General features: G+C 44.2%; 1 protein-coding gene across 1 annotated transcript in view; it reads right to left on the bottom strand.

Moving 5' to 3' along the window:
* HP1BP3 (heterochromatin protein 1 binding protein 3) overlaps window positions 1–16607 on the bottom strand; it is a 290037-nt gene that overhangs the window by 210122 nt on the left and 63308 nt on the right. The window contains exon 4 of the mRNA XM_044063174.1: window positions 13359–13524. Coding sequence (XP_043919109.1) covers window positions 13359–13524 — 166 coding nt within the window. The remainder of the gene's footprint in view (window positions 1–13358; window positions 13525–16607) is intronic.

Below are 16607 nucleotides of genomic sequence, written 5' to 3'. Positions count from 1 at the left end.
TGACTCACAGCGGCTCCGGACCCATCCAAAGTATAGACATCCGCAGGTTCCACAGTTGAAGCATCTCACAGCATACCGGACTCTGAATGGGTCTCAGTAACGGCCTGTGAATCTGAAGTAGCAGGTATCGGGGGCTGCGAACGCACCGGAGTACCAGCGAACTGGTGACTAGCTTAAGAAAAGCATCGGCAGTTTTGGACCTATGCAATCTTTATCCTTGTGCTTTTTCGGAAAGTCGGTAGTAGGTGGCTTACCGAAGTCATTTCTGGATAACTGAACCAAGTACCAAAATATTTATAAGCGTAAATGAACAGACGAAAAGTAAGAGGTCTGAATAAGGCACAAAAACAACAGATACATTGTGCTCTGGGCCTAAGCAAGGAATGCAGTATGAATAAATCTTGGAGACATTTCTTTCCACAAGAAATGCAATTAACTTTAACTGACATCAGTTTAGAGCAAGAAAAGGATCCCCAATGGGGTACTTAGCTGAATGCTCAGCTCTGAAATGGAAATTTCAGGAGTAGGCCAACCGGCACTTGCAAAACGGATTCTACTTCGGGCACCGCACGGCAAGAAAGGACTGGTGTAATGGCATCAGCTGCATGCTTTATATCCCTAACGTCATGGAAGATGAGACCGCAACCGATGCAGGACCCAATCAGGCCGACTGAGGTGTACTGCAAGCAGATAACCCAAATATGATGACTACCACAGTGAAACACAAATATGATGAAAATAACAGTCTACAAAGAGCTCTACGGCAAATGGCTCTCCCATTAAAAGGGCATAGAACCAGCAACAGGGGGCACCATGGTCTGGGCCTAAACATCTGACACAGTAAGAATGAAGTCTCAGTGTGTGGGATGTTTTCCAGACAATTGTTAACTTTTTGGACATTGGTTTGTGCAAGAAAAAAAGGATCCCCAATGGGATATTTAGCTTGACATTTTCAGCTGAACATTCAACTCCTGGCAGCGGACTGGCACTCGTGCAAACTGCTTCTCCTATGGGCTGTATGGCAAGAAACAATGTTTACTACGCCTAACTTTATAGCACTGATGACCAGAAGTCAGACTACAGGTGACTAGCCAACGCAAACAGCGGACTCTGGTATTCGGGCCAGCTGAGGGCTACCATAGCAGGGATAACCCATAGGTGAGGACAACAGTGAAACACCAAGATCATAAGTTAGACGTCCATGAAAATGACTATTGCTTCAGGGATTCTGATGTCAGCCAAGAGTGCTCCCAACTACCCACCAGTGCACTCAGAATTGCGTCCTTGAGGGTTACATACATTGGCAATGTATTTAGGTTCGGCTGTAACATATCCACTAGAACCACTGCTCCTGCCATTGGAAATGTCTGTGCATCTTTATGCCACACTGCTTGTATTTCTGCTTGCAAATCCTCTACATTGTCTTGCATACTGAGAAAAATTACTTTGTGTAGCAATCCCTTGGTTTAGCAATTTCAATGATAGACACTACTTCAACCTTTTCTTTGGACACAGAGCGCGCGCAACACACAGAGCGCGCGCAACACACAGAGCGCGCGCAACACACAGAGCGCGCGCAACACACAGAGCGCGCGCAACACACAGAGCGCAACACAGAGCTGCCAACAACACACACACAAGCAACACACAGAGCCACAGAGCAACACAGACATATATATATATATATATATATATATATATATATATATATATACACACACACACACATACATATTATACACATATATATACATATGCACATACATATATATACACATATATACATATATATATATGTACACACACATACACACAAACACATACATATATATATACATACACATATGTGTATATATGTGTGTGATGTGTATATATAATATATAAATATATAACATATATTATATATGTCTATATACTGGTGTGTGTGTATATATATATATATATATATATATATATATATATATATATATATATATATATATATATATATATATATATATATATATATATGTGTGTGTGTGTGTGTGCGCATATATATGTATATATACATACATGTGTATGTATGTGTGTACACAGAGCTACACATATATATACACACACACATCTATAGTGTGTGTTGGTTAGGGGCTTTAGTGAATGTCTGTGTTGACTGATGTGTGTGCACGGAGTATAAAATGTGTGGGTGCGACTGCAATCCAGGAGTTAGTATATATAAGTAGGGCGTGTGGGGGCAGAAGGGGGCTTGCCCCCCTGCTCATATGCAGTGTAGGATTTTATATTTGAGTTGGGGGGGGGGGGTGGAGGTGTGTGTGTGTGTGTGTGTGTGTGTGTATGTGTGTGTGGTTGGGATTTTGAATGAAGCAGTTGTGTGGTGTTTGGGATTTGCATGCTTCAGCTACGTACTTTAGAAATACTGAAAATCAGGATTTCAGTATTTCAAGACTACTGAGTGAATACATATATACACAAATCTAGAGAAATAAATCTATCCATCCACACATCTCTACCACTACATGTCTGCATCAATACACACACACACACACACACACACACACTAATGAAAGCATTTGCACCTCCCAGATTCTTTTGCACATTTATCACACTTAATGTTTCAGAACAAATTTAAAGTCAAATATTAGACAAAGATTACCCAAATAAACACAAAATGCAGTTAAGTGAGGACTGAGGAAAATATCCAAACCTACATGGCACTGAAAAAGCAACTGCCACCCTTGTTAAATCATGAAGCAACTGTGGTTAATCACGTTTTTTGGGAAAACGGTTCAATTTCCCTAGTCACACAGGCTTGATTACTGCCAGATGTGTTGAATCAAGAGATACCTTAAATAAAACCTGTCAAAGTGAAGTAGGGCAAAAGATCCAAAAAAGGAAGACATCATGCCACGATCTAATGAAATTCTGGAACAGACGAAAAACAAAGTAATTGACAGTCTGGAAAAGGTTACAAATCCATTTCTAAAGCTTTGGGACTCCAGCAAAAGTACAGTTGTGTACACTTAACATAAAATGTAGATTTATGTGTACTCACTTGTTGCAGTCATTACAATTGGGTAGACTCCCAAAGCTATGGATGGGAGACTGGAACTAAACAGCCTAAGGAGCAGCTATGAGACCCTGTAGAACTGCAGTGGCAAATCCTGCCCTGGACTTTAAGAGGCGCAAGTGATCACGCTTTTTAAAAAAACTGTGAACAGCGCTCCAAGTAGCAGTTTCTACAACACCTTTGGTTGGCACCCCTCAGAAAAGCTGCTGAAGTAGATGCAGCCCTGGTGGAATGTAACCAGCTACCCTTGGGCACAGGTTTACCATGAAGCAAACAAACAAATGCAGTGACTTATCCATTTTGAAATAGTCTTATTTGGAATAGCCTTTCCCTCTGATCCTGCAGCAAATGCCACCAGCAGCTGCGCAAATTTTCTTGGAGATTTGGTCCTGTTAGTAGAATCTTAGTAGTCTGCGTACGTCCAAGGAATGCAGAATCCACTCCTTGTTCTGCAGATTTCGGCAGAAAGTTGGCAGGGGAATAGTTTGGTTAAGAGCTACACTGGATACCACCTTAGGTATAAAGGAAGGGTTGGTCCCGAGGGACACTGGGTAAAATATAATTAAAGGCTCCACAGCCATGAAGGCCTGTAGTTCTGAAACCATTCTTGCTGAAGTGATTGCTGAAGGAAAGCAGTTTTCCAAGATAAAAACTTTATATCTGCAGTAGCTTCAGAATCAAATGGACAGGGTGAGCTTATCCAACACAAAATTGAGGTCCCATGCAGGAAATGGTGATCTTCTGGGAGGTCTTAAATTTTTTGGCCCCTCTAAGATGCTGTTTTAGCACAGGATAAGAAAAGATGGGAGGCTGTGCTGTAATGAGCAGAGATGGCAGAGGCATGGATTTTTATGGATAAAAAAGATAGGCCCTTGTCAGTTAAGTATTGTAAAATCTAAGGAATATTTGGCTTTGCTGTGTCAGGCCCTTGTGCTTGGTTTCAAGCACAGAATCTCTTCTATTTACCAGCATAAGATTTTCTACTACTAGGCCTTTTGGCTTCAAAAATGACATCACAGATTTACTGAAAGGTGTTTGAATAATTAATCAGCCATGCTGCCAGGTTCAGAGTTCGGAGCGTTTGTGCAGAATTTGACTGTTCTGCTGAGACAGTAGAGGAGTTATTTGAGGCAAGTACCAAGGAGGGAGTTGAGACATTCCTTAGAATTTGATACCAGTGCTGGCGAGGCCAGTCCGGGGCAATTGGGATCATTTTTGGTTTTTCCCATCTGACCTTTAGTAGGACCTTTGGAAGAGGAAAGGCGTATGCAGATGGCTGAAGGATAGAGCATCCACTTTCCATGCTTGTCTGCAAGTCCTTGTGGTGAATTTGTCCAGTTGATAATTCTGAGGGGAGGCAAATCTGTGTCTCGGCTCCCCCATTTCTCTGTTATAAAATGCTGAAGACTTGTGGATCCAGTTTCCACTCCTGAGGGTCCATAGGATTTCTGCTTAGGTCATCTGCCAGAGTATTTTGTTTTCCTGGTAGGAACGGAGCTTGAAGATTTACTTGGTAAATCAGGGCTGTGTCCCACAATGCCATGGCTAGTCTGCAAAAGGGGTAGGAATGTGTACCCCCCTACTTGTTTATGTACCACATAGCCGTGGTGTTGTCAGTTATCAGTAGTTGTCCTGGATGAAGTCCTTGAAGGCTGTCAGGGCATTCTGAACAGCCAACATATTTCTGGTTGATATACAGACACATTTGTTTTGTGCTCCATATGCCCTGAATGCATCTCCCCGCCAGGTGGGTCCCCCAAGCATAGTCTGATGAGTCTGTAGTTAGGGTTTGGTTGGCAGGGGGAAGAGTGAAAGAAGTACAGTTGTGTACCTACCATAAATATAAATGTTAGAGTGTATTCACTGTTGCAGTCATTACACTTGGGTTATCCTGCTGGCAGAGTACCCGCAGTTTGCCTGAATTCCGAAGTCCTGGTCCGGCGTCTGTTGCTGTCACCTCTTCCCAGTCAGTGCACCAGGGGTATAAAAGATGCAGCAGAAGCAATTTTCTTCAGTTTTTCTTGCCCCAGATGTCAGGTGCCCCCAAAAGGGTAGGCTAAAAATTCTGCTCATAAAAAAAGCATGCACATTACCTTCATCTACAAGGAAATACACCACATAGGTTGTATACAGAATAAAGTATACAGATAAGTCCCAGCAATGAAAGGGGGATGGTGGGAGGGTAACCTGGACTGCAACAGTGAATACACCAACATCTACATTTATGGTAGGTACACAACTGTACTATGTTCATAGTGTTTCATTGTTGCAGTCATTACACTTGGATTGAATCCCAAAGCTGAGGTTGGGTGGCTGGGCCTAAATAGAAATAGGAGTGGCTACGAGTCCCTGCAGAACTGCAGTGGCAAAGCCTGCTCTGGATTTAGAGTAAAGAGGTAAGTGGTAGTGCTTTGTAAAAGTGTGCACTGAAGTCCAAGTTGCAGCCTCCAAAATATCCTTGGTTGGTACTCAGAGGAAGGCTGCTGAAGTGGCTGCTGCTCTGGTACAGTGTGGCCTAATAACCTTAGGCACTGATTTGCCATGGTGCGACTAGCAGAAACTAATGCAGTGGCCTATCCATTTTGAAATAGTCTGCTTCGAAATGGCTTTTTCCTTGCGATCCTGCAGCATATGCCACTAAGAGCTGCTCAGTCTTTCTGAAAGCTTTTAGTCTTGTTGAAGTAAAAGCGTAGCTGTCTGTGTACGTCCAAAGAATGCAGAAGTCGCTCCCCCTTATTCTGTGGGGTTGGATAAAAGGTCGGCAAATGCATTGTTTGGTTAAGAGCCACACTGGACACTACCTTAGGCATAAATGTTGGGTCAGTCTTTAGAGAAACCCTGTCTGGATGGAAAATAAAAAGGTTCCACAGCCATTAGTGCCTGCAACTCCGAGACTCTTCTTGCTGAATTTATTGCTAGGAGCAGAGCTGTTTTCCATAAGTATTTTATCTCAGCTGTATTGGTTGGCTCAAAAGGAGGCAGTGTGAGTTTTTCCAAGACAAAATTGAGGTCCCATGCAGGTATTGGAGCTCTCCTTGGAGGGCTTATGTTTTTGGCCTTTCCGAGATACTACCTTATCAGTGGATGTGAAAAGGTAGGTGGGTCTGTACTGTAATGAGCTGAAATGGCAAAGGCATGGATCTTAATTGATAAGGGTAGGCCTTTGTCCAGCATATCAGTTAGGTATTGTAAAATCAGAGGAATATTTGGTACAAGTGTCCATTCCTCATGCCTGGTTCTAAGCACAGAATCTCTTCCATTTTTCTGTATAAGATTTGTTGCGTCAGCAAATGAGGAATTTGAGGCAATGCCCAGGCTGGACCTTCAGACAAGCTCTTTAGGATCGGGTACCAGTGCTGGCGTGGCCAGTCTGGGGCAATCAGGATCATTTCTGGCTCCTCTTGTCTGACCTTTAGGAGTACCTTTGGGAGGGGAGGCAGTGGAGGAAAAGCATATACTTTATGGGCCTTCCAGCCGAATGATAGGGTGTCCACTTTCCATGCTTGTTTCTGGTAAGTCATTGTGCAGAATCTCTGTAGCTGGCAGTTGTGACGGGAGGCAAATAGATCTATGTCTGGGCATCCCCATTTCCCTGCTATCATGCTGAAGATTTGTTGTTCTAGTTTCCACTCGTGAGGATCCATGAGGTTTCTTAGTTAATCTGCCAGAGTACTTGTTTTTCCTGGCAGGAATTGTGCTTGCAGGTGTACTTGACAAGTCAATGCTGTATTCCACAAAGTCATGGCTTGTCTGCAGAGGGGGTAGGAATGTGTGCCTCCTTGCTTGTTTATGTACCACGAGTGTAGTATTGTCAGTCTATCAGCAGTTGTCCTGGATGAAGTAGATCCTTGAAAGCTGTCAAGGCATTTTGTACAGCTAGCATCTCAGATTGATATGAAGATGCATTTGGCTGAATACATTTTCCTGCCATGCGTGCCCCCCAAGCATAATCTGATGCATCTGTTATTGCCTGTCTGGCTGCGGGTAAAGTGAATGGCTGTCCCTTGTGGTGACAGGCCTGTGCCCACCAAAGAAATTCCTGTTGTAGGCAGGGAATGAGAGGAATCATTGTTTCCAGACTGACCATGTTGACTCCATAAACTTTTTAGATACCACTGCAGTTTCCTCATATGCAGTCTTGCATATGAAATTCGTAGAATGCAGGATGCCATGAACCCCAAAGCCTGCAGAATTTGTCTTGCAGTTAACTGGGTTTTTACTGCCATCTGTTTGAAGTAACTAGTCAGTTGCCTTTGTCTGGCGTAAGGTAAGCCATCTGGGCAGTTGTATTCAAGCTTGCACCCAGGAATGCAATCTTTTGAGAGGGTACCAGTTGCGATTTCCATTAGTTTGTGTACCCTAGGTATGTTGATTGCCTTTCTACAAATGGCAGATGTTGGAAGAAGAATGTCCTTGTTTTCTGCTCGAGACAATCGTCCAAGTATGGATAGATTTGTACGCTTCTTTGTCTGCAATACACAATTACTGGTGCCAATTTGTAAAGACCCTGGGCGCAGTAGATAAGCCAAAGGGCAGTGCAGAGAATTGGTAATGCATAAAAACAGCCTTGAAGCACAGGTATGTTCTGCACGATTCCCTTATTGGGACATGCAGGTATGCCTCTTAAGTCTAAAGTCACCAGCCAAGCATTCTTGCCCAGCATGGGCAGAAGCTGTTGCAAAGTCAGCATTTTGAATTTTGGGATGTCCAAATACACTCAAAAATCGATAAATCCAGTATTGGGCGCCAGGCATGGTCTTTTCTGGGTACCAAGAACAGTCTTTAGTAAAACCAGTCCTATTTCGAATACTGGCTGAACAGCCCCCATATCCATGAGGGATTCAACTTGTTTGTGCCTCTGCCCATTGATTTTGTAGCAGATCTGACCAACAGTTTTGAACTGGCAAGGTATGGAAATGGAAACTGTATCCCTGGGATACTATGTTCAATACCCACTTGTCCTGGGTCATCAACTGCCAATTTTGAGCATGAAGTACTAGTATAAGGGGGGCTGCCAAAAGATAAGTGCTTGGTGATGGCAGAGGGAAGTCATTGAGACTGTTTTCTGTAGGGTTGTGCTTGGTTTCCTCCAGATTTGGAGGTAGAGGCACCCCATTGCTTTGACCTGCAAGAACCCTGTGATTGATATCTGGAGCCTTTTGAGTGCCTGGATTTGCCCAGTGAGGCTCTGCCAGACACAGGAAAGAACCAATTTTTGGTAGGCCAGTGTCTAATGAATCTTGGTGGCTGCACTTTTAAGTCTTTTACAGTTTGCTTCCACTTTCTTTAAAACCTCTTCTGCCTTTTTACCAAACAGAGTATCAAGCTGTAAAGGTGCATCCAACAATTTAGCTTTAACATGATCAGGCAGATTTTGCTCCTTGAGCCAGGCATGCCTCCTAATCACAGATGACCGTGGCCCTGCAGGAGGCCTCCAAGGAATCAAAACGACATTGCAAAGTATGCTTTCCAACTTGTTCAGCTGCATGCAGTAATTCCTGTAATTTTTTATTTTCTGCACATTCAGAAATAATTTACTGTTTCAATAAGCCCATAACATGCTGTTGATATTTAAGCATATGAAACTGGCAGTTCAAGGCCCTAATTGCCAAGGTTGTAGACGTATAAACATTTTCCCATCTATCCAGCGCCCTGGAATCTCTATCAAAGGGGGTAGGATTCTTAGCTGTCGAGGCCTTTACACCTTTGGGTAACTGTGAAATGTTTCGGGGAGTCATACTAACTCCAAAAAACACACCAAATGTCTAATACAGGAGGTATGGCCAAAGGCCTATGCCGAGGAAGAAGGAAATCCCTAAGCCTCTTTTGAATGAGAAATTTTGACTGTCCCAATGAAAATGTTCCTCAAAGTATGCAAGGTTTCACCAAAAGAATAATCCTCAGGAGATGCAGATGGGATGGATTCCTCTGCATCTGAATCCTCACAGGGTGGTATAGAAAATTCCTCATCAGAAGAGGAATTAGAAGAAACAGAAACAGGATGTGAAGATTCATATACAGCGTCGCGTCTTGCCTAGGCCTCTTTTTTGGGGGGGGGGGGGACCCCTGATCAAGGTAATCAAGTCTTCAGCCATTTTGATAATCTTTTTTTAGGCAGTAGCTTTTGTCTTTGCTTTTGAAGCTGGCGTCTGTTTTATATAGAAATGCAGTCTGAAAACACCCAAAGAAGCTGGTGCCTGCTCAGTGGCTCCGGACTCATCCGAGGGAGAGACATCCACGGGTACAATACTTTGAGAATCTCGTGGCATGCCAGGCTCCACATGGGTCTTGGTAGAGGCCTGCGACTCAAAAGTAGTGGGTATCAGGGGCTGCGAAAGCACCAGAGTACCGGCGACCGGCTTAAAAGCTTAGTCCGTTTTGGACCTGGACTTTGTATCTGTCCTTTTCTTTGCATTTTTGTGAACTCTGGTAGTCAGATTGCTATCAGACGACATTTCAGGGTAATTAAATCAGTCTCCAAAATATTTTGAAGCAAAGATATACAGACGCTCAGTGCGTTGGTTAAATCTAGCACAAAACCGACAGTAAGGCATGTTATGATCTGGGCCTAGGCAAGGAATACAGTACAAATGGAAATCCTTATGAGGTATGTGCTTCCCACAAGTAATGCAATTATTTACTTTTACTGACATCGGTATGGAGAGAGAAAAAAAAGTTTCCCCAATGGGGTACTTAGCTTTAATTGAAGACTTTTGTACTGAAACTCTAATGCGAAAATTTCAGGAGTCTGCCGACTGGCATTTGCGAACTGCTTTGGTCACCACGTGGCAAGAAAGACTAAAGAAAATGGCGTCGGCTGCATGTTTTATACTCCTGACAACCTGACATCATGGAAGAAGAGACAGCAACCGACGCGGGACCAAAGACTTTGATATTCAGGCCGACAGAGCAACCTGCCAGCAGCTTGTCAAAATGTAATGGCTGCAACAGTGAAACACAAAGAACATACACAGTGAGCCATTATCCACAAATGGAGAAAACATGGAACAGTGGTGAACCTTCCCAGGAGAGGCTGGCCTACAAAAATTACCCCAAAAGGACAGTGACTATTCATCCAAGAGGTCACAAAAGAACCTAGAACATTTAATGAATTGCAGGCCTCACTTGCCTCAGTTAAAGATCAGTGTTACAACCATAAGAAAGAGACTGGGAAAAAATGGCATGCACGGCAGAGTTAAAGGCGAAAACCACTGCCGACCAAAAAGAACACAGGCTTGTCTCACTTGTGCTAAAAGAAAAATGATCCAAGACTTTTGGGAAAATATTTTTGGAGGTGTGCACCCAGTTAAATCTAGTGGAAAACTTACAGCATTTCATAAAAAACATCATGTCAACATTCAAACATGGTGGTGGTAGTGTGATTATCTGGGGCTGCATTGCTGCTTCTGGACTTGCTGTTATTGATGGAACCATGAATTCTGCTCTCTACCAAAAAATCCGGAGAGAGAACATTTGGCCTGCAGTTTGTGACCTCAAGCTGAAGCGAAATTGGGTTCTTCAGCAGTACAATGATCCAAAACACACCAAGTCTACCTCTGAATGGCTAAAAAACACAAAGGTTTTGGAGTGACCTAGTCAAAGTCCGGACTTAATCCAACTGAAACACTGTGGCATGACCTTAGCCTGCTCATGCTTGGAAACCCTCCAATATGGCTGAATTAAAACAATTCTGCAAAGAGTGGGAGAAAATTCCTCAATGTGAAACGCTCCTAGTCAGTTAGCGGAAACACTATTGCAGTTGTTGCTGCGAAGGGTGCCGCAACCAGTTATTAGGGCCATATAGGTTTGGATAGGTTTCCTCCTCAAAATCACTTAAACTGCATTTTGTGTTTACTTGGGTTATCTTTGTGTAATAGATGCTCAAACAAATCCAAGTGTGTGACACAATATCTATACATTTACACATCTGTTCACCACATAGGCACTGATGTCTCAATTTTTCAGGGGCAATACAGAACTGTCTGGTTAACCACACCGTAATCTAACATAAGAGTAAGGAATAAAACCCTGCACCCTGGGTACATGAAGTAAGTTGTTAAACAGTTCACAAAGGGATAAACCGGAATTGTACTGCCACAAAGATCGGTCCATGAAGTCAAATCAATCCTTTGGAGGATACTTGAGACTGATTTACACAGTTGTCACTGAACATATTTTGAGATAGTTAAATCCTGAATCAATAAATGCACACTCAAAAGATCTATGTAGTAAAAGGTTAGAACAGACTGCAATTAGGTAAAAACAGCCTACAAGAGGAAGAAAGTGTGCGGAGTAGCAGAGGAGAAAGGTTAGAACAGACTGCAATTAGGTATAAACAGCCTATAAGAGGAAGAAAGTGTGCAGAGTAGCAGAGGAGAAACGGTACACAGCAAGCAGCAAAAAGGCAAAGCTGGTAAAGGAGAAAACTCTACAGCTAAATGTAAATCAGCAAGAAGGGTAGCAGGGATATTAAGTACATATCAGACAAAAGGATGGAGCAGAACTCAAGACGGGCTGGGAGGGAGGCAGGACAAAATGTGGACAACTGTGGACAGAGGGATGTTGCTGCCCACAGAGAAGATAAGAGAAGATAAGGACCATATATATGGGATGCCTCCAAGAATGTTCAGAAATCTGGTCAAAGTGTTGTCAGCACCCCCCACCCCAACCCCAATAAAGATAGTTACTAAATGACTGGTTCTTGTGCAAGTGCAAAGTAAAGTAGTGGAAAACACCAAATGGGATACCTTTGCACAAATACTGAACAAAAATACCCAGGGAACAAAAGGTCAGCTTAAGTGTCAGTGAAAGCCATGGAAACTGAAACCCTAAAGGGAAGGCCTGTAGCAGTTCTAGAGGACAAGAATCTTCAAGACAGCACAAATGTAGGTTCACAGCCTGCAAGCATCAACAATTCAGTTTTACTTCAGGGTCACAGGTGAACTTGTTAGGGAAATACCACAAATATTCTAACCAAGAAAGGCCCTGCACTGCCCCATAAGCAAGGCATACAGGAAAACAGGAGGGACTGGTGTTGGGACCAAGAGTGAAACTGGAGAGTTTCACTCCAATGATGTGGACAACAGGCTGTGGTGACAGGAACAATGCCAGGAAATTAGTAAAACACTAGTGGAGCACTGCAGGGTCTTGCCTGTGTCCAAGGCTCTTCAGTGATTTTTTTTGGTCTTGGATTCATCAGAATTACTTTTGCGGATGGCACAGACGGGTGCAGCAACTGTGGTGAAGGAGAAGTGTAGTGGAGAAACAAATGGGCAGGAAAGTAGCAGTTAGGAGTTGTACACAAAGAAAGTCCAGCTTTTACAACACAAGTCTCGTGGCATGTATAACCTGGGAGGAGTGGAAGGGGCAATAACAGACCAAGGAAAATGTAGTAGTGTTGAAAACACCTATAACCTGACCACCAAGACTAAAAAGGGCAGCAAACAGAATGATACGGGACTAGCCTTCGGAAGACAGTTAATTTTACAACTCTGCAAGGACTTCGCCAGACCAGGCACTTCAGTGCACTTCTGGACATCATACAAGGGAAAGAACAGCAGGGTGCTGGAAAGACTTGACAGGAAAGCAAGCCCAAAAATCCAAGGGGAAAGAATATGACAAAAGGATCTACAGGTCTTCTGACTAGAAGCCAAGAGAGACTGGGGAGGCAGACAAGATATTTTTGCATAACAATGACACTGAAATATGAAGGGGTCATCCTGAACAGGAACAAAAGGGTGGGAAGCAGCAGACAAACCAAATACTACCCGAATGTCTGAAAGTACTGTCATAGAAGGGTTTGTGGACTAACGAGCAATGGAAAAGTGGGGGAGAAGGAATCCCCAGAGGGCATTGAAAAGGTTAAAAAAGGTAATGGGTAGGTAGAATTGTAAGGCACACAGGATAGACTCCATAGGCTCGCTGCCTCCCTCCTGCTATTAAGAAATGCAGCATAACAGAATGTACTACACTAAATAAAACAATGTACCCAAATATATCACACTGTAGATACAGCTGAAATGCATCTGCAAAACAGGCATGTAAAACATGTAATTTTTATTTTCTATTTGGCTGCTCTAGGCTTGAGGGTGATCACATTTACTGCAAGTTGAAATACATTTAGAATATTCATACAAGTGCAACTCTCTCATTTCCATTTTTAAAATATTTGTACAAGTTAGACAAAGTAGTCCACAGAGTTAACCAAATCGTTAAGCACAGCAAACGAAACTCCTAAACACTGCAGAGCTGTCAAGGTAGCCAGGCATGGGCAAAAAAAAAACACTGAACTTGCCTTGATGGCCTCAGTCAGGATAGCATCCATCTTCGGACGAGAAGACGCTGACAGAGGAGTTTGCTTCTGTACGCGAGCCAGCTGGCTTGCAGAAAGGGTAGCCCATGACGGGATGGTCTTTTTCACCTTCTTTTCTTTCTCCTTTTCTTTAGATTCATCATTCTCTCTGAATACAAAGTAGAGACAGAGACAAAGCATTGAAGCACACCCAAAATAAAACAAAAATCAGTTAAAATTTAATTTTCTCCGTTTCTAAGCCAAGGTAGTGCACTGTTCTCCATGGACCTTTTTCAGCCTCGGCACAGGAGTGGTGTCTGGTAAAAGTGTCCCACAGTTATGTAATGGAGGCAGGGGAGCTCAAATTCTGGAAAACTGGACCACAGAAATCAAATCAAACAGCTCCTTAATAGTCAGCACCAACTTTACAACAGCTGCAGACAAGCCAGAGAAAACGAATGGTCAATTCTATTATAGGCTTTACCGAATCACTCGGGCAGCTAAGTACTACTAGGCACCGCCCCTTACTACACCTTGTAACCATCGCCCCTTACTACACCTTGTAACCATGGGGGTGAACAAACGCAACGCTAGGAAATTAAAGCTGGCAACAGCTTTCTATATAATTAACAAATGCCTAGAGAGCAAATTTAGAAGTTATGTACTCACCATAACGTTCCATCTGAGTAGGTGTAGTCATCTGTCTGCAACCTGTGGGTTATGGATCCGATATCGGATCCGAACCGGCATGGTTTACCAGCTATGGATCCGAAATCTCAGCTCCTCCCCTCACCCATAATGCCCTGCTCTCCCTACATGACCTCAGATCGAGTTTGCCAACAGCATGAACACCCTGAAAAGGGTAACATCATATGCAGGAAACTGAAAAGGCCAGGGGGATAGGAGGGCGGGATGGTTGCAGACAAATGAATACACCTACTCAGATGGAACGTTATGGTGAGTACATAACTTCTAAATCTGAAGTAGGAGATTCATTTGTCTGCAACCTGTGGGACAGAGTCCCCAGCTACCTGAATCTTGGGCGGCCATCATGGAAGGATATTCCGGAGCACCGCGGAGCCAAAGGATGCTCTATCCCTAGATGCAAGATCCAACTTGTAGTGGGAAATAAAGGTATGAGATGAAGCCCAAGTGGCTGCTGCACAAATATCATCTAGAGGAATCCTAGCCTTAAAGGCGGCCGATGTAGAGAGTGACTGGGTTGAATGGGCATGTACATCCAATGGGCCTTCCAGAAGCTTGATAAGCCAATAAGATGCACTGTGAAATCCAGCGAGATAATGAGACTTTAGAAATTGGCTTGCCCAAATTAAATTTAGCAAAGGAAATGAACTGGTCGGACTGCCTATGACCAGCCGTCCTGTTTAGATAAAATCTAAGTTGCCTGTGAACATCTAAGGAATGAAGCTTGTATTCACCCTTGTTTTGATATTTAGGAAAGAAAACAGGGAGGTTAATGGATTGATTAATGTTTGCTTCAGAAGCTACCTTAGGAAGAAAGGACGGGTTGGTCCTGAGGTAAACACTGTCCAGATGAAAGACCAAGTAAGGAGGTTTGGCTGATAATGCTTGAAGTTCTGAGACTCTCTTGGCCGAGGTAATGGCTACTAAAAAGGCAGTCTTGAAAGATGAGAATTTCAGATCTACCGTAGCCGCCGGTTCGAAGGGGGGGGGGGCGGTCAAGGACTGGAGGACTAAAGAAAGGTCCCAAGGAGGAACCACTTGCTTTACAGGGGGCCTGAGAAGGAAAGTACCTTTTAGGAAAATCTTACACAATTTGGCAGACATCAGTGGACTGGAGTCATGACCAATATGATAATGAGAAATTGCCGCAAGTTGTACTTTGACTGTGGAACTGCTGGCACCATCATTAAAAAGAGTGGTTAAGAAGTCAAGCACCAGAGGAAGGGGAACTGTGAAGGGGTTTAGGCCTTGCCGCTCCGCCCACAAGGAGAACCGTTTCCACTTACTGCGGTAGACTTTCCTAGTGGATGGCTTATGAGCTGCCACCAGGATGGCCTTAACAGGGGACGAAATACCGGGAGTCCTGATCAGGTGTGGAACTGGAGCAGCCAAGCGGTCAGCTTCAGGTTGTCCAGGTTCGGGGGAGATAAGCGGGATGGATGAGATATCAGATCCGGAATGGGATCTAGAACCCAAGGAGGATTCACTGAGTGAGACCTTAGGAAAGGGAACCAGATCTGTCGAGGCCAAAATGGAGCAATGAGAATCATTCTGCACCCCAACCGAGAGGCTTTCTGAAGCACTTGGAGCATCAGAGGCAAGGGGGGATAAGCATAAAGACCACCGGGTGGCCAAGCATGCACCAGAGCGTCTCTTGGGGCACCTCCAGGAGGAGGTATTAGAGCGAAAAAACTGTCGCACTTGGTGTTTGAGGGAGACTCAAAAAGATCCCAACAAGGAGTTCCCCACCGTGCGAAGATGCGTTCCGCTACCTGAGTATTGAGAGACCACTCGTAAGGGGTGAGAATGGTGCGACTGAGTTTGTCCGCCAGGATGTTGGACCGACCCGGAATATGCGTTGCTATGAGAGAGCGGTTGGTGGAGATTGCCCATTCCCACACTCTCATGGCTTCGACAAAGAGGGTAAGACCTGGTTCCTCCTTGTTTGTTGATATACCAGACAACAGACATGTTGTCCGACTGAATCGCAATTGTTCCCAAGGGAAGAAAGGCCTGAAGTGCTAGCAACGCTAAGAGCGCCGCTCTCATCTCTAGAACGTTGATATGCAGTGAGGTCTCTGAATCGTTCCACGTGCCTTGGACCGTCTGGCCTGCAAAATCCCCCCCCCCCACCCGAGGCGGGAGGCGTCCGTGGTCACCGTGGCGAGAGGGGGAGAGGCACAAAAGCGGCGGCCTCCGTGGAGATCTGGAGTGTAGCCACCACAGGAGGGACCGCTTGCAAGCCTTGCTGATCGCAATGGGATGATGCATAGGAAGAGCAAGATACGACCACTGAACTAGGAGTGTCCATTGAAGGATGCGCATATTGAACCTGGCGAGAGGAAGAAGCGCTATCGCTGCCGCCATGGACCCTAGGGCCCTCAGGACCAACGCCGCCAGAACTGAGCTTGAGTGGAAAATGGCCCGCACCTGGAGCTGCAGGTTTTGTACTCTGTCCGCAGTGAGGAAGGCTCTCAATCTCCTCGTGTCTAACCTGGCACCTATAAAATCTATGAACTGCGTGGGTGCTAGGTTGGATTTTATTGC

This window comes from Protopterus annectens, chromosome 2.part1, assembly GCF_019279795.1.
Source record: "Protopterus annectens isolate FY-2018-M chromosome 2.part1, PAN1.0, whole genome shotgun sequence".
Lineage (NCBI taxonomy): Eukaryota > Metazoa > Chordata > Ceratodontiformes > Protopteridae > Protopterus > Protopterus annectens.
The sequence above is the reverse complement of the archived record's forward strand: the minus strand, read 5'-3'. Positions and strand labels throughout refer to the sequence as shown.